Raw genomic sequence first — 18,863 nt, forward strand, 5'->3', positions numbered from 1 at the left:
TTCACTTAAGTCCGCTCAATGCAGCGTTATTACCGTTAATGAAAACTAAATGAAAACATTTTCGTTAACTGAAATAAAATAATATGTAGCAAAAAACAAACTAAACTACATTATAATGACTCCAAAACTAAGTCAAATAAAATAAATATTGCTACAACAATGTAGCAATGTTTTTTTGTGTGTAAAGTATATTATAAAACTCATGATAAAACAACTCGCCAACAACATGCTCAAGTTTTGACTTCCAAGTAATTTTCTGTAAAAGAAAGAAACCCTTAGGCACATGAATTTGCATATCTTGCTTTTTTAATTAAAAACAAATGAGCAATCAACCCAGAGCAGATTTTTCTTTTTTTTTGCGTGACATTGCAAATCAATTCAAAAGGGTCAAGTGTAAACTTACAACAATATAGTACATTATGACATTTCTTTAATGTGGAGGGCTGATTTGAAAAATTATTTTCATATCAATTATTTATGCAATTGTCCATATTCACAACTATATACATTCATGTCAAATTCAAAGCAATTGAAGCCATGAACTCTGAGAAGAAGAAAAAAAGAAAAAGAAAAAAACATTCATAAAAATAAAATAGATAGAAAATGCTCCAAATTAAACTATATAATTTTCTTTAAAAATAGTTGAAGAGAGGACTTTTACAATGATATGAAGATTAAATTAAGATTGCTTCATTTTAAACATAGGCACATCGTTTGTTAATATCTGAGGCTTTATAGTGACAGGAAGTTTTCCTGGCAGACATTTTGAAATGTTCCACCCGAACTGAGGCTGAGCAGGGCCACCAAACGTAGCCAGTGCTCCATGCTAGTACGTATGTAAACAAAAACATTGAGGACTAAAGGATCTGTGTCCGTCGTTGGAGCTTTCTTTTCAATTACAACACCACCACCACCACCAACCACCCCCAATATCTCTTCTGGAAGATAAATATACATTTCTTTTTCAAACAACAATGATTCTTTGGCATAAATAACTACCTATCTCAATCTCTTTCCAACTAAAATTAAATCAAACTGAAATAAAAATCAAAGACCTGAATACCCCTGTCAAGAACAAAAAGCTATATTTCATAAAAAAGAGAAACACTTGGCTACAGGGCAAAAATGACAATTAATAAAATAGGCTAACTATTTAGATAAACATTGATTAGAACTAAGAACCTTTACGTGACTGGAAAAACAGCAACATCTCTCTCTGTTAGCCAATCAAATGCTTCACTCAAGATTCACCCTAAAATGTCCCTGTAATGATAATAAATATATATTTTTAAAGCAATACAACTTCCATAACCGTATCCATGTCACCACAGTTAAAATACTGGTGAGTCTCAATCACTAGATTAGAAGGAAACCGCTTCGATGGATGAAGTTTATGATTATCAAGTTCTGCACCTTTTGACCGTCCACTAAACTCGCAATTGTGTATCATTTAACAGATCAAACACTTAAGAACATCTCCAACCGCAGTAATATTACAGAATAGATCTATAAAACACCAACCAATATGCCCCAAACAGTAATGGACATCATGATTCAGTCCAGTGTTGCATGCAGCACAACATAAAGTGATATTTCTGTACATAGTGCTCTACATTTCCTGGTGGTATGCTGCACTACGAGTGAGTTGAGAATCTGGGACGTGACAATGTAAGACACAAGCACTGACATTCCACTTACTAGGACATTTCATAGCTTTGTTAACTGGCCCACAATCAGTTGAAAGATCACTTTGAGTTGCTCTCTTAAGGCAAACGGCGCCTTCTGTACTCGAATGGCACATCAAACTCGGTTTCATTTTTTTTAGATATTACTCGCAAACATCAGCCGCCATTTGTCTAGAAGCATGTGGTTTTCAAGTGTAACTGCTAGCTGCTAGTACTCAACAAACATCAGCTCATCAGGGTCCACTGAGGGTGAACAGAGACAAGGCCCCGCGGTTTTGGATAGATATCGAAATATTGTGAATCGTATATGTAGTCTCGGGCCACTTTGTGTCGGCAGCTTCGTATTTTTAGGCGATGTGTCCAGGGAGAGTGTGAGAGAAAGGGAAGGTGACCTGTTTTTACTTTGATGGATTGTCTTGCCCACGGTGGCAAAGAAAACGAAGGGGCGGAGAAAGAAACACGTGCTTATGAGTGAGAAACAAATTTGGCACAGCCCACTAAACTCTCATTGTTAAAGAGGAGGTAAAACAGACAAGGTGAGCCCAAAAAAAGAAGAAAAAGGAAAAATCCTTCGCCATCATTTCAAGAGGAAACTTTTATGATTATGAAGAGACACGAAACATCACCGCGCCCCTCACTTCATGATTAAACAGTGAAGGGTTGGGTTTACAGGTGGATTTTTCTGGAAAACGTATGTGGCCCGTTGCCGCCGCAGCCGTCGAGCGCAGAAGGCCGTGTCCATGGGGCTCTGGCAAGCTTCCCGTCTTTCATCTCCATCTCTCTTTCATCCCTCCTTCACGGAGACAGGTTGAGCAGCTTAGTGGATTTATTTGGGTAATTAATGGCCAGGCTGATGGCTGCGATGTTCTTCAGTGCCTATGCAATAAAACAGGGGAAAGAACAATATAAAGAAAAGTGAGTGCAGAAGGAGAAAGAAAAAAAAAGGGAGGGAGAGAGAGAGAGAGAATAAAACCATTAAGCAAAACATTGTGGGTAATTTATCAAACCGTTTCACACACCTGTGGCCCTCAGAGCTCAGCAAAAACACCCACACACAAACACACAATTATTACACTTCAAATATGCCACTGCTCAACCCATTTAAAAACTTTTTTGGCACAAAAACACTTTTTGGTTAACAACATAAACCACTTGTTTGGCTGTCTGTCATGAATATTACAAGCATGTTTTTATTGAAGCTAAAAAGGTGCTTGGGAGAAGATAAATACAGAGCATTAATCCCGTCCTACACATCACAATGTGGTCCTTTAGCCGCGCCACACCCAACGCGATAATGGGGTTAATGACTAAAAGCAACAGAGTTGCCCCCAGCCCACACACAAACACACGTATATGGAGGATGGGAACACATACGCCTCATGTGAGAGTCAACACAGGTGTTTTTATCAATATCCTTTCTAACGTTCAGCTGTTTTAGCATAATATTTGGTTAGAGCCATCATGTGATGAGGAGCGCAAATATTTATTTCACCAAAGGCAATTGTGTCACAATTGCCATTATCTCTACAAAGGTTGTAGACTCTTACTTTTAGAGAAGATAAGAAGTATTTTCTCAAATTGCCTTAATATATGTTACTGAAAAAGAAGTAACACAAATAAGCAAATGAGATCGCTACTGTATAGTAATAATAAAAATACACTTTCATTAATTTTTCATCAAGTATCCATACCGCACAATGACTGTCAGTCATCAAGTTGTGCTAATAAAACAAGCTTTACACATCATTAGACATTACAGGATCATTATTCCTCATCAACATATGGTGGGATCATCCATCAGAGCCAACCTTTTCACTTTGCTGTGGTTTTCCCGTGAGTTAACAGCTTTACAGCACAAGTTACTGCACTGGGCTCTGCCACATCTCACTTTAAGCAGTGAACCAATGCCACTGAAAACCCAATGTGGCTCCTGTTATACTGTAAATGTACTCATTTGAAGATGGGTGCATCAGTTTCTTGTCCTCATTTGTCTTAATCAACTGCACAACCCTTGCTTACTGTATATTGTATAACAAGATCTGTTATCTTTCTCTTCTTAAATGTCAAATTATTAATTGGTATATACAGATTAAAAATATTATTACAGAATTAATTACTAAAACTGGTCAATCTCTGGTACTCACGCTACTTGCAAATGTACTAAATTACCAGTTTAATTGACAGTCCATCATTATTTACAAGGGAAGACCATCTTTTTGCTTATCTAATTTTTAATGATACAGATGTGGTGTTTATGGCATATGTTCTCCAGACATGCTCATAAATGTTCATAAAGCCCGGTCTGGGCTAGGAAAAAAGGTTTTTCATTATTTTCATTTTCTAGGAACAGCTTACAAACTCTCTTCAAACTTACAGATCTTTAAACTATTGTTATGTAGGAATTTCAGTTGTAATCTGAATCACTGATGATTTCCATCCTACCTGTCCTTTTTAGGTAGTGCTTTTATGATGTCTGCTCTTGATTTTAAAATGAAAAATAAAGTCTTGAAAATAAAAAAAATTATATATATATATATATATATATATAAACTCAGCAAAAAAAGAAACGTCCTCTGACTTTCAACTGTTTTTACTTTCAGTAAAATTAATGTGTGTAAATATTTGTATGAACACTAAAAGAGTCAACACCATAAGACATAAACTAAAAATGTTTCACAGACATGTGACTAACAGAAATAGAATAATGTGTCCCTGAATGAAGGGAGGCTCAAAATCAAAAGTACCAGTCAGTATCTGGTGTGGCCACCAGCTGCTTGAAGTACTGCAGTGCATCTCCTCCTCATGGACTGGACCAGATTTGTCAGTTCTTGCTGTGAGATGTTACCCCACTCTTCCACCAAGGCACTTGCAAGTTCCTGGACATTTCTGGGGGGAATGGCCCTAGCCCTCACCCTGCGATCCAACAGGTCCCAGACGTGCTCAATGGGATTGAGATCCGGGCTCTTCGCTGGCCATGGCAGAACACTGACATTGCTGTCATGCAGAAACTCACGCACAGAACGAGCAGTATGGCTGGTGGCATTGTCCTGCTGGAGGATCATGTCCGGATGAGCATGCATAAAGGGTACCACATGAGGGAGGAGGATGTCTTCCCTGTACCGCAAGGCATTGAGATTGCCTGCAATGACAACAAGCTCAGTCCGATGGTGATGTGATATACCGCCCCAGACCATGACGGACCCCCCACCTCCAAATCGATCCCGCTCCAGGGTACAGGCCTCGGTGTAACGCTCATTCCTTCGACGATAAACACGAATCCGTCCATCACCCCTGGTGAGACAAAACCGTGACTCATCAGTGAAGAGCACTTTTTGCCACTCCTGTCTGGTCCAGCGAAGGTGGGTTTGTGCCCATAGGCGGCGTTGTTGCTGGTGATGTCTGGTAAGGACCTGCCTTACAACAGGCCTACAAGCCCTCAGTCCAGCCTCTCTCAGCCTATTGCGGACAGTCTGAGCACTGATGGAGGGATTGTGTGTTCCTGGTGTGACTCGGGCAGTTGTTGTGGCCATCCTGTACCTGTCACGCAGGTGTGATATTTGGATGTACCGATCCTGTGCAGGTGTTGTTACACGTGGTCTTCCACTGCGAGGATGATCAGCTGTCCTTCCTGTCTCCCTGTAGCGCTGTCTTAGGCGTCTCACAGTGCGGACATGGCAATTTATTGCCCTAGCCACATCAGGAGTCCTCATGCCTCCCTGCAGCATGCCTAATGCACGTTCACGCAGATGAGCAGGGACCCTGGGCATCTTTCTTTGGGTGTTTTTCACAGTCGGTAGACAAGTCTCTTTAGTGTCCTGCGTTTTTAGAACTGTGACCTTAAATACCTACTCTCTGTAAGCTGTTAAGGTCTTAACGACCATTCCACAGGTGCATGTTAATTAATTGATTATGGTTAATTGAATATGCATAGAAAACATTGTTTAAACCCTTTACAATGAAGATCTGTAAAGTTATTTGGATTTTTACAACATTATTGTTGAAATACACAGTCCTGAAAAAGGGACGTTTCTTTTTTTGCTGAGTTTATATATATATATATATATATATATATATATATATATATATATAAATGCAAAATAAATACAGGGTTCCCACACCTTGGTTAACTTCAAATTCAAGGACCTTTCAAGGACTTTCCAGGTCCAATACCCTCAAATTTAAGGACTTAATAGGGGGACACATTTGAAGTGAGAGCAAGGTTACATCGTGTTACCTTGTAAGATACATTGTTACAGTTTTCATGTGTCAAACACAACTATGCAAAAAAGCATTTTTTTTGCATTTTTTTTTGGCCATATGACAGAGATCTGATATTCTATTTGTCGTATTTCTGTTTTGCATAAAACTGAAGAATATTCGGTACATCCTATACTGTATTCTAAAATGATCTGATATTAACTTTTGCATGGATTTTATTGAAAAGAGCTTAGGCTCATGTAACCAGAAGTTTTCTTATACTTGAATATGCTTTTAAAGGAGTAGTTCACTTTAAAATGAAAATTAGCCAAACGAATAAAATCGGAGTTATATTAATAAACACCCTGATGCTTACGAGCTTTATAATGGCAGTGGATTGCAACCATCAGATTGAACCTCAAAAAAGTACATCTATCCATCATAAAATAACTCCACACGGCTCTGGGGGGTTAATAAAGGCCATCTGAAGCAAAGGGATGAGTTTGTGTAAGAAAAATATTAATATTTAAGTAAAATTCTAGCTTTCGGACACTTTTATAATGGATAGATAACACTTTTATCATGGATAGATGCACTTTGATGGACTTCAAAACAGAAACGGCCATTCACTGCCATTATAAAGCTTGGAAGAGCCAGGACATTTTTTTATATAACTCCGATTGTATTCGTCTGAAAGAAGAAAGTCATATACACCTAAGATGAGGGTGAGTAAATCATGGGCTAATTTTCATTTTAAAGTGAACTACTCCTTTAAGTTTTTCATGCCTCATGGGTTTACATTATCTTAGCAAGCAAAGCAATTCAACATTACGTTAAATAAAATATTTATTATCACAACGGTTTTATGTTTATTGAACACAATATACAGTCATTGACTGAACATATTTGGGTTAGTATGCATAGGCCACGAAGTGTTGGCGAAATAACACATTAGCGGACCGGAGGGAATAATACAGCATTTTTTTTTACAGAAAACTTCTTGCACAAAATAAATTCAAGCACTTTCAAGGACCTGTATCTATGTATGTTTATTTTTTAAAACTTTCCAGGGCCTTGACTTTTTTTTTTTTCAGATCCACAAACTTTCAAGGATTTCAAGGACCCATGGGAACCCTGTAAATAAATACAATTTATGAACACCATAGGGACTGTGGTTGTCTTACCTGTGCAGTGCGAATTACCAGCTGTTCATTGGTAGTGAGAGCAAGAAGGTACTCTTGCAGAACGTCCTGCTCCTGATGGACAAATGAAAAGACACATACCAGCTTCAGTATTCACCCACAACATGAACTAAACACATTTGATAAAGAAAATGAGCTGCAAAAAATTCTGAATTTATTCTATAGCACTTGCCAGGACAGCAATCTGATGAGAGGCCAGTTCAATTCAAGGCCAGTTAGACTATACTGTTATTCACCATAGACTGGCTCAACATGAGCTGTTAATCTGGGGTTTGGAACAGCACCATGCTGTTGATGACATGACTCTGAATCAAACCAGACATCATCTAAATCAGCCCTGCCTCTGCTATCTAATTTCCTGAGGTAGGAGGATTTGCACTCTTCCAGGTATTTCACATTGATCAAAGTCTAAAGCCTATTTCTGTTACGCATAATCTCCAGGGAACTTTTGAGGGTGCATGGTGGAACCCTAGAACCGTAAAGACCATTCAAACGTTACGTAAAGTATGCATAGCAATACAGTAAAGCATTGTGTTGTTACAAAAATCCCCTGAAAAGTCAGAGAATATGTTCATGTGAAGGTAAACTTTGTTCATCAGTATGTATAAACAACACACAACGAGGTTGATAAGGCTAATGCATACTCATGCACCAATTGGCACGAATTAGCCATAGATTGTTAAAATGTGCTCATGAACTCCAGAGGGCACGCTAGGCTAGAAATGCCAATGCTAATGGAAAATGGGAAACTGAACAATAACAGCACAAGAGTTATTGTAAAAAAATGTAAAGGGAAGTTTTCATACAGAAGTTTCATTCAGTCACTTTGATTTAAGACATTTATAATGTTACACAAGATGTCTACTTCAAATAAATGCTTTTGGATTTTATTTACTGAGAATTTTGGGGAAAAAAATTATCATGGTTTCCACGAAAATAATAAACAACACAACTGATATTAAAAAGAATGGTTTCTTGAGCACCAAATCAGCATATTAGAATGATTTCTGAAGGATCATGTGACACTGAAGACCGAAATAATGATGCGGATAGATTTTAGAGTAGTCAATGTGCTGCTTGTATAGCAGTATATATTTACTGTCCTCTGAAAATAACTCATCATACAGCCATTATTGTCAAAATAGCTGCCAACAAAAGTGAGTAGACCCTAAGTGATAATAGCTGTACGTCGTTTAACCATGCAAAGCCACATGTCCTATTCATCATGTTTATGTTTTTGTCTGCTTGACAGGACCATACAGATTTGTGTATCTTGTATTAGAGCAGTTAACATTTGTGCTTTGAGTACAATTCTCTTATACTGACCACTGGATGTTCAACATGGCACCTAATGGCAAATAACTCTCTAAGGATTTGAGAATTAGAATTGTTGCTTTCCACAAAGTTGACCAAAGCTATAAGATGATTGGTAACACCCTGAAACTGAGTTACAGTACAGGCCAGGGTCATACAGAGGTTTTTTTAAGACGGGTTCCACTCGGAACAGGCCTCGCGAGGGTCAATCAAAGAAGTTGAGTCCTCATGCTGTACGCCAGCATTGCCTTAGAGGTTGCAGAAGGTCAGCTTGTCAGTGCTCAGACCATACACCGCACACTGCAACAAATCGGTTTGCATGGCCGTCGTCCCAGAAGAAAGCCTCTTTTGAAGCTGGCTCACAAGAAAGCCTGCAAACAGTTTTCTGAAAGCAACCTGTCCAAGAGCATGAATTACTGGAACCATGTCCTGTGGCCTGATGAGAATAAGATAAACTTGTATGACTCAGATGGTGTCCAGCATGTGTGGCGATGCCCTGGTAAGGAGTACCAAGAAAATTGTGTCTTGCCTACAGTCGAGCATGGCGGTGGTAGCATCATGGTCTGGGGCTGCATGAGTGCTGCTGGTACTGGGGAGCTGCGATTCATTGAGGGAAACATGGATTCCAACATGTGCTGTGACATTCTGATGCAGAACATGATGCCCTCCCTTTAGAAACTGTGCCGAACGGCATGCTAACGACCCCAAACATACAGCCAAGATGACAAGGTGAAGGTGATGGAGTGGCCAAGTATGTCTCCAGACCTGAACCCTACTGAGCACATGTGGGGCACCCTCAAGCGGAAGGTGGAGAAGTACCATGTGTCTTACATCCAGCAGCTCCATGATGTCATTATGGAGGAGTGGAAGAGGATCCCAGCAACAACCTGTGCAGCTCTGGTGAATTCCATGCCCAGGAGGATTAAGGCAGTGCTAGATAACAATGGTGCTCACACAAAATATTGACACTTTGGACACAGTTTTGACATGTTCACTTAGGGTGTACTCGCTTTTGTTGCCAGCTATTTTGACAATAATGGCTGTATGTTGAGTTATTTTCAGAGGACAGTAAATATTATACAAGCAGCACATTGACTACTCTAAAATCTATCCTAGTTTCATTTCGATAGTATTGTCCCTTGAGAAGATATACTAAAATGTTTGCTGAAATGTGAGGGGTGTACTCATTTTTGTGAGATACTGTATATTTGTATATGCCTCTATTCATTAAGCATGCTGGAAAAAAGTTACGTAAAAAAAAACAAAAAAAAACATTACTTAAAGGGTTAGTTCACCCATACATGAAAATTCTGTCATCATTTACAAACCTGTATGAATTTCGCTCTTCTGCTGAACACAAAAGAAGATATTTTGAAGAATATGTATGGGGAAAAAATGGGACCCATCAACTGTTTGGTTACTGATTCTTCAAAATATCTTCTATTGTGTTCAGCAGCAGAAAGAAATTCATACAGGTTTGGAAGAACTTTATGGTGAGTAAATGGTGACAGAGTTTTCATTTATGGGTTAACCATACCTTCAATGTAAATAAACAGTTTTTCTACATAAAAATATTTTAAAAAAACTAAGATACATCCATTGCAATATCCTGTTCAGTCTTCTTAACCTTGTCAAACAACATCCTTACTGAGAGCTCAGCTTCGATTACTTTAGTTGGAAGAGTTATGAATGGATTGCCGTCAATGCTTTGGGTTAACAGAAGCCGGTCAGATCGCACTTTACTTCTACACCCAAACGAACAGCATCTAGACATCTAAACGCTTCTTGACAAAACTCTCTGAAGACTGTGGAGAGGCTGCAGCTTTTGTCATGTCAGAACACATTCGAAACCACTTCCTCTGTGAAGGAGGTTTTTTTTTGTCATCCAGCAGAAATGTGTGTTACTACACTACAGGAGAGGAAGACATAGCAAGTCTGAACGTCTTATCGTTTTTTTTTTGTTTTTTTCTCATTTCCGACTCAAACGTTGCAACAGCTGAGTATTCACATGCTGAAACACTCTTTCAAATACGCGTTGACAATCTCCCATTAGTTCAGTGTTCTGATCCCATTTTCTAGCATTGCCTAACTGAAAAAAATAAAATAAAATCAGTAATGATCATCTGGCTGCTGAGAGGTTTGAAATCTTTATGGTCACTTCTGAGAAGTGCAGCGGTTGTGGTAGAGATTAAGGCTCTTCATAATGAGGCCAAACAGTATTGAGTATCTACTGCCGTAACCACTCAACACTCTCACAAAACACTCACTTCATCCATTTGCCTGTCAGTCCTCAACACTAATGCTCACTTAAACATATCTCATTCAAACACACACACAAACAAACCACTTCATATTCGAGTCCAACTTGGCCGTTAAAGCATTATGGCTCAGTGATGAAAAAGTATTGTCATAAAAACTTTCCTCCCATTCACAGGCTCAAAGAAAGAGAGCCATTCACTCAGACATTACCCAACACGGCTGTTTATATCTATAAATATCATGTACTGCATATGTTCATATGCATCTCTCTGAACTGTCTGTGTGACTATACTGTGTTCTTGAAGACTATTTTGACTTACTTTGAATACAAGGAGGTGTCTTAGTGCCCCCTATTGCCCAGTTTTGTCTCTCCCACGCACTTATAAAATGTTTGGAAGCTGAAGCAACTTTTACATATGTATAATTGCCCTTGCATTAATATATAGCAAAAATATTAAAACAAGAGGATTTTATTTTTAAGAAATATAGCAAAACACACTAAAAGTTAAACATTTCCCCAGTTTAAGTGTGTTACGTTCCAAATTATAAACAAAAGGTGTGTTTAAAACTAAGACAAAGTATGTTGACACTGCTTGTCAAACATTAGTGTAACATAGTTAATGTGATGAACTACACCTGTGGTTACTCTGCTATGAACAGGAGAGAAACTTACTTCATACATTCACTTAAAAATTACCTTGAAAGCAATTGGTAAAAATTCATTGCATTCAAATACTTGTTAACCAGTGAAAAGTGCCCAAAATTCTTTGTGCATTCACATGAAAAAACTAAAAAGATAGACAAAGAAAGACAAATATAGAAGTCTATCTATGTTGCCTTTCACACATTGTTTAAGAGGGCACTGCAACAAATTACCATGAATATGGATGCAATCTGTGAAGGATCTTGGACAATTTAGTATTGTTGCACAGATCCATACATATGGATTATCAAGGAGATCCAGTTAAACCGTGAGTTTGAGCTGAGGATCCACCATCGGTAAACAGGACATGTATTACAAACAGCCATAATGCTTTATCGAGTCTTGCAGACTATACCCATGTAAATAAGGCCATTGAGGCTAATGGCAGGCCTGTACGTTTCTGTGTGGGTGTTTCTATTATTTTTGGAGTTTGAGTGTAGCATACAAATGCTGAACTCCGGGACTGAGACACGTACACCCAATAGACAGTTGCGCATGTGGATATGAGAAACGCAGTAAATCATACGGGAAGACTCACTTTAGTGCAGCTCCCCTGACAGACACTCATAGACCCTGGCATGATTCAGACTGAATGAAATCTGACACTAAAAATCGAATGCTCTCCAGTCCAGTTTTTCACTTTTCATCACAGAACTATTTCCTTGTGCCAGCAGAAAACAATTACTTGAACGTCACCTGGACGCCTCCCAGAATTCAATAAATATGCTCCATAAAAAGCAACTGTCCGGACAGAGCAATGCCAGGATAAATAACTTAATGGGGTATCAGGAATTTTGGAAGGGGACACATCTGTCACTGTTTTATCATCACTGTCTGAAGGACAGAACAATTCACATCTGTTACACATGCATATCCCTAAACACATACCAAAATAAATGATGAAATAAAGATTAAGAATCAAAGATACAGACAAATGATGCACCCTAAATGAAACTATACAAAAATATGACTGATGTTATCACCTGATGTCAACCGTTTTCTATTTTAATATACTGTAAAATGTAATTTATTTCTGTGATGGTAAAGCTGAATTTTCAGCATCATTACTCTAGTCTTCAGTTTCACATGATCCTTCAGAAATCATTCTAATATACTGATTTGTTGCTCGAGAAAAATTTCTTCTTATTATCAATGTTGAAAACAGTTTCTTAATATTTTTTTTGGAAGTTGATACTTCTTGAATAGTGAAAGTTCAAACAAACAGTATTTATTTGAAATAAAAATAACATTATAAGTGTATTTGCTGTGTCATCAAACTTCTGAACGGTAGTGTAAATAATTATTTAAAAGCATGCAAATATTTCAAATATCTCATTAAAATGAGGAATAGTGAAATAAAAATAAATTAATAATTTACTCAACTTCATGGTGTTCCAAAATCCTGTGCTCTTTTTCTTTATGCTGCTTTTGCCATTCAATGGCTTAATTAATTGGGTTTTGGTGATTTTATTGGTGTTGGACAGACGTGATTGCGAACAGCATACATGAGGGATAGATTGCTTCCTCAAGAATGTTTTTAGAAGAGCTGCTTGAGAGGAAGAAGATGGTCACTCACCATGGCCTTTGCTTCGGCGATGAAAAAGAGCTCTGTGAGAGCGCGGTGGAGAGGAAGGAGGACCGTGATGCTGGTGGGGTCCTGACTCAAACCACTTTCCATAGTAGTGAAGAGCTGCCACAGTGGCCGCAGAAGTGTAAGGTCACAACCCCTGTGTTAATACACACAACAATCTAAACGTGAGGTCATTACATTCTGGATGATCTTAGATTTATCATTACTCATATTTGAACTATGTGGCAATCTCATTCACCCGATTAATGTTCCCCTTGCAGAGAGCAGGTGGTCATTTGCATGGGCTATTCCTCAAACTCGCTAACTCATCTGACACCACAGGTTAATGTCTCTATTTCTCTCATACACGGTCTCTCTGCTGATGATGATGATGTAACTGTGTCCAAACACCATGGAAATTATGCAAATCAGCCTGACATGTGACCTTGTTGCCATGGGAACAATGAAGGCAGAAAGCCACTGTCAGATGCGTTATGCAAAAGCTGTGTTAATCTGGATGCTCACCAAAACAAAACACACAAAAGAATGAGCCGGAGTAGTATAAACCACTCAAGAAGTGGTTTTGAGGAAAACCACCAATAAGATGATGACAATATTTGTGTGCTTAAAAGTCGACCCCTTGATTCAATTTTCAAAAGCATTTCTGAACTCATAGATTTTCAGACACAAGAAGAAAAGTTGCAGAGCGAGAGGAAGACAAGTTCACTTGAGGCGTGTTAAACTGGGTCAAGTTGGACCTGCCATCCACTGAGTGCAGAACTGACCTGACAGAACCAGGTTCTGAAAGGAAGTTGCTGCCTCATCTCTCCAGAATATTGGGGCAGCACTGCAGGATGATGCGGCTGCCTTTTGTTGGTTTTAATAAATGCTGTCAGCTTTTAAAAAGCGCTATCAGAAAGGTAAGAAGGGACACACCATTGAGACGGACACTGCAGGAGCCGCAGCAGCAGATGAATAGCTTTCAGCCGCTGGTTTCCTGTTTGCCGACAAGCCACGCCCACCTGCCACTCCCAGATGTCAGACAGCGGGAGGTGAGTGAGGGCCTGCTCATCCGCTAGCATCTGCTTCAAGATCTCAAAACCTGTTCAGATTCAAAAACATAAATGTGAACATATTAGTTAAAGGGGTCCTATTATGTTCATCATTGTTTATGAGGTCTGCTACAATATACTTTCATTAATTAATGTTCAAAAAAAATTTTTTTTCTTATAATTTACATTGTAGCAGCATCTGTTTTCACCCCGTGTCTGAACTCTGTTTTAGTTTAGATTTCTTTAAAACCCGCCTTTCGAAAAGCACAGTCTGCTTTGATTGGTCAGCCGGCTCTAGTCTATTATGATTGGTCTACTGCTTAGAGCACGTGTCGGAAATGCAACGCCCCTTACCATAACCTTCCTGAGGTGCTGTAAACACTACTGTAACTAGGGCTGCACAATATATCGTTTTAGCATCGATATCGCGACGTGTGCCTCTGCGATAGTCATGTCGCAGGATGTGTGATGTCAAGTATAGGGATCGTAGTTGATCTGTGATCCGTACAGACCAGGCCCCACAGTGAAAGTTTATCATTTACACGCGTTGTAGGTTTAAACATTTAAGTGATTTTAAGCCATTCGAGTGGAAGACGTGAAAAAGAACTAATTTCGGAACACACAGTTTCGTTCTCTTCTGCCTCTATCAGCGTTATTTTACATTTGATTATTCAATTTCTGTACCTGAATACTGTTAGACTTAAATGAAAAACATAAAGCACTATTTATTTCATTTATATCTTATTTATCTAATGCTTGTACTTTGTATTCACTCCCCTACAATATCACACAATAATTGAAGAATTCTAGAATGATTAATTCTTTCCAGATACAGCTATTCAAGTCATCTGGCAAAACTGTTTTCATATTGCAGAAAAACAAAATAATCGCAATGTCAGTCGCATATCGCATATTGTGCAGCCATAACTAACTATTCTAACTATAACGTCAGTTCAACAACACACTACTCACGCAACTCAATCAGGCCTCACCTCTTTTATTGTGTATGCCTTGGGAAGGAAATATTTAAATGAGGAATTGTGAGGTGTACGTTCCTGGAAGAAAACTCAAGACTACAATCAAAGCTGTTCAGCAAGTTCAGAAACGGTTCTTACTGATATAGGGAATAACTCCCTTTAGAGTGGACTTTATGCTTTGTAACATTGCAGACCTTTTTTATACTCAAACAGCAACATTACATACTAAAGAAATTTGAGGAAATGTGAAAAAACACAATAGGACCCATTTAACTTGCAAATTGAAAAGAATATAAAAGGAAGAACATAAATCCACATGTGGGGCTGTTTTCTTTCTCTTGTTTACCCTCTTAAGCCTCATCTGTGAAAAAACCAATGAGTTGGCAGACTTCATAAATGAGGCGCTGCTTTCATGGCAGGGGAAACTCATTTGATATTCCATTTTAGAATAATAACGTCAGAAACAGAGTCTATTAAATAATTCTTTGATTATAAGTGGACAAGGCTCAGGAGAAGAGTTCAAAGTGACTTGTGTCGTGACTCACTACTGACAGTCATGATCAATCATATGCTCAGAGGTTTACATACTAAGGGCCATTCACAGAATTCTTTTAAGTATACCAGTAAGTGTTTTACATTGTTTACCCAAGCAAACATTCTCAATATGGAGGTGTATGACTGTTGCGCCCACGTTCTAAAACGTCTGTGTGTGAATGGCCTGGGCAACTGGGTTGTGGATGAGAATTCTGTAATGGATAAATGATCAATATATTGGTATATATACAATATATTTTTCATTTATCAATATCAGTAGATATTGGATACTGAAGTGTTCATGCTCATTTTACATATTTTATCATTCTTTAAAACACTAATAATTTAACACTGTTAAATGTAATCGTACGGTGTTATTTTAGTATTATTTATATAGTAAGTGACAGTAACATGACGTGAAGGCCAAGTATGGTAACCCGTACTCAACCCATAGTTTTAGTTTTCTATACTGTACAAAATGAATCTCAAGAAGCCTAAATTCAGAATTTAAATGACTGATTGTAGTTTGTGTTTTATTTTTTCATTTATTTAGACAAATACTCAGATCATTATGGTTTAACAGTCAGTGTTTGTGATATGTCACATTTGCGTTTTCTGTTCAGCATTAGAAGTAGCTCACTTGTAACCCAACTGACTGCCTTCATTCATTTTAAATGTGTTAGTTATGATCGGAGGGTCGGCAGGGCCATTGACTCAGCAGGAAGTTGAGTTTTTTGGGCTGTTAACGCTCTCACACGCTGAGAGACACGTCCGTGCACACCGACCCCCTCTGATTCTCAAACTGCAGTGTAAATGAAGCTTACTACTGAAAATCAGCAAGTGAGACACCAACATTACATCTCTAAAAGACTATAAGAATTCAAGTCTCAAGTGAAATGCTTGATGAACAAGATGGACTTTTTTGGGGGGGCTTATTAGAGGGTGTACTTGTAGAGGACAGTAACCAGACAGGGATATGATGACAGCACAGGCCGAAGAATAACAGTGACTAGAGGACATTGTTCACAGACATCAAAAGAGACATCAAGAGTTAAGTAAATGACTGCAAAAGCATACCAGTCTGGAAGCGCCCTCGATGGCCACCAGTCACAGTGAACTTGTAGCCCCATTCTGTGTTACTCATATCTGATATAAACCTGAAGTAGAGAGTGTCCCCTAGAGGAGAAAGAGAAAAAAATATGTTTTCATTTGTCATTATAACTAAAGTTAAAATGCATGTACATCAGCAGATATACAACTGCAGGAAAACATATGTGAACCCTTTAGACTGACCTGGATTTCTATAAAAAGTGGCCATACATTTTTTTCTAATCCATCACAACAATTGATTTAACATTATATTCTTTTTTTTTATGTTTATCTTAATATTCTATATTATTATATTTAATTACATGTAATATTTAATTAAAAAAGTCAATATTTTCCAAATTATATTTTAACAATTTGCTTTGGCCTTAGTACAATTTGCTTTGGCCTTAGCACAGAGAAAAGTCAGTTATTTGATTTGGGAAGTATTGGATATAATATATGGTTGTTTTTCTTTTTGGCAGCATAAACTCCTCCAAACGTTTCCTGTACTTATGGATCAGACCAGCACAAATGTCAGCAGGAATACTGGACCTCTTTACAGTTTCAGTTTAGCTGACAGCGAACCATCATGTTTGTGTACTACTTTTAAAAGCAGACTTAGTCTCTTGTTATGATTTAATTATATGACCAATTTATGTAGAAATTCCAACTCAAGTAAAAGTAAGTCCAAACCAAGTAAACGTAAGTCTGTTATGATTTATTTATAAACCACTAGCACTCAAACATGCCACTTTCTCAAACTCTCACCAGGAATCTCAAAGTCCGTCCATTTCTGGTGAGAACCACTGAAAGTGTGCAGGTCCTGCAGGAAGTCGCTACTGCTGGCCATCAGGAGCTCGTCACATCCTTCCTCTGTGTGACAGCGTGAGTCGAACTTCACAGACAGGAAGATCGCTCCGGGGATGTGCACCTTATCCTGAGACAATGCAAAGGATGACATTGAGTGGACCAGAAAGACTCAATCGTGATCAATGGATTTTGAATTAAAAAAATAAAATGGAATTCATACCTCAAAGTTGGTATTGTTGTCATACGGGTGCTTGGACTCACGGACCTGCACGGCCATCCCAGGCTCCTCCATAAACTGACATGCAGTCAGTGACAGATTACCCAGCATGCTCTGGCTGCAGCCCCTCAGTACCTTCTGCAAGATCTGAGATGCAATATGTGAGGAAGAAATTTATGCTAGTAATAATGGTAGTTTCATTGAAAGAAACAAATACTTCCTGCCTTGTAAATTTTCTCAACTCACTCACAGGTTTGGCATTTTAGATCCTGACTACAAATCCCCTTCTCACCTTCTCCCACATCGGTCTCTCCTCTAGTTGCATGAGCATGTCCAGTATGTAGGCCATGTGAGAAGCTCCACTCAGCTCAAGGTCTTCCTCTCTGATGGGTGTGTCAGAAGGCCAGTTGGACAGCAGTGTCGCCAACACATGACGCGCGTACAGGATAGCAATGGCCTCGTTCACCTTGAAAAGGTACTGTCGCACTGCCTTGTTACTGCGGGCGTCCAGCTCTTTATGCAACAGAGCTGAGCTTTTGGTGCGCCGCTGTTTGGCGTAACTCAGCTGCAGGTCGCTCTCGCTGTTGGTGATAAGTTTCTGTGTGATGACGTTCGTTTCTTCTGTGGCTCGTTCACACCGGGTAGGTTTAGACTAAGGTCAAAGAAAGTAGAGTGAATTAAATTAATTTACCCAAGATCACAAAATATACTCAAATATAAGTTTAATCTTAAAAATTAGTCTTACCACACAGGGCACAATGATAATATCAGTATCTACAGCCTTGGTGCTTCTTTCCTCAGAACGAGGTCTTTTAGATGGTTGCCACTTCTGTGCCAGCGTACGAATAGTCTCATCGGTTTTTATAGCATCACCGTCAAACCTTTGAGATGATATTTTAGAAAAAAGGATTATTTGAGAGAAAGTCTTTGATTTTATTTAATACAACTGAGTTACACACAATATTTATTTAGAATTCTGCTTATAAGTTTGCACACCCCTCACAAAATCTGCAGGAACTTTAGCACTGTGTAGATATTAAGGATAGATAAAAATGGATGATGCTATTTTAAATATTTTCTAAATTATTTGTTTTATAATAAACCGCTCACTGAGAGATTACAGATCAAGAAGTCACTGATGCACAGATTTGTGTAATTTCAGTCAAACTATGGGCCAGATTTACTAACAGCTTGCGCCAGCGAAAACTTTTTTTGCCGGTAATAAACTACTGTCAGGATTTACTAAAGACGCGT

General features: G+C 38.5%; 1 protein-coding gene across 2 annotated transcripts in view; it reads right to left on the reverse strand.

The window, feature by feature from the left end:
• Positions 1 to 286: 286 nt before the first annotated feature.
• Positions 287 to 18,863, reverse strand: part of zzef1 (zinc finger, ZZ-type with EF hand domain 1) — a 49,493-nt gene continuing 30,916 nt past the window's right edge. For both annotated transcript variants that reach the window (XM_082169559.1, XM_082169558.1), the window contains exons 46-54: positions 18,355 to 18,490; positions 17,902 to 18,261; positions 17,613 to 17,756; positions 17,351 to 17,519; positions 16,571 to 16,669; positions 13,867 to 14,032; positions 12,937 to 13,087; positions 7,067 to 7,138; positions 287 to 2,561 (exon numbers count right to left, since the gene is read on the reverse strand). In XM_082169559.1, the coding sequence (XP_082025685.1) occupies positions 2,481 to 2,561; positions 7,067 to 7,138; positions 12,937 to 13,087; positions 13,867 to 14,032; positions 16,571 to 16,669; positions 17,351 to 17,519; positions 17,613 to 17,756; positions 17,902 to 18,261; positions 18,355 to 18,490 (1,378 nt within the window). In that variant the 3' untranslated portion in view covers positions 287 to 2,480. The remainder of the gene's footprint in view (positions 2,562 to 7,066; positions 7,139 to 12,936; positions 13,088 to 13,866; positions 14,033 to 16,570; positions 16,670 to 17,350; positions 17,520 to 17,612; positions 17,757 to 17,901; positions 18,262 to 18,354; positions 18,491 to 18,863) is intronic.

This window comes from Leuciscus leuciscus (assembly GCF_965113295.1).
Source record: "Leuciscus leuciscus genome assembly, chromosome: 5".
NCBI lineage: Eukaryota > Metazoa > Chordata > Actinopteri > Cypriniformes > Leuciscidae > Leuciscus > Leuciscus leuciscus.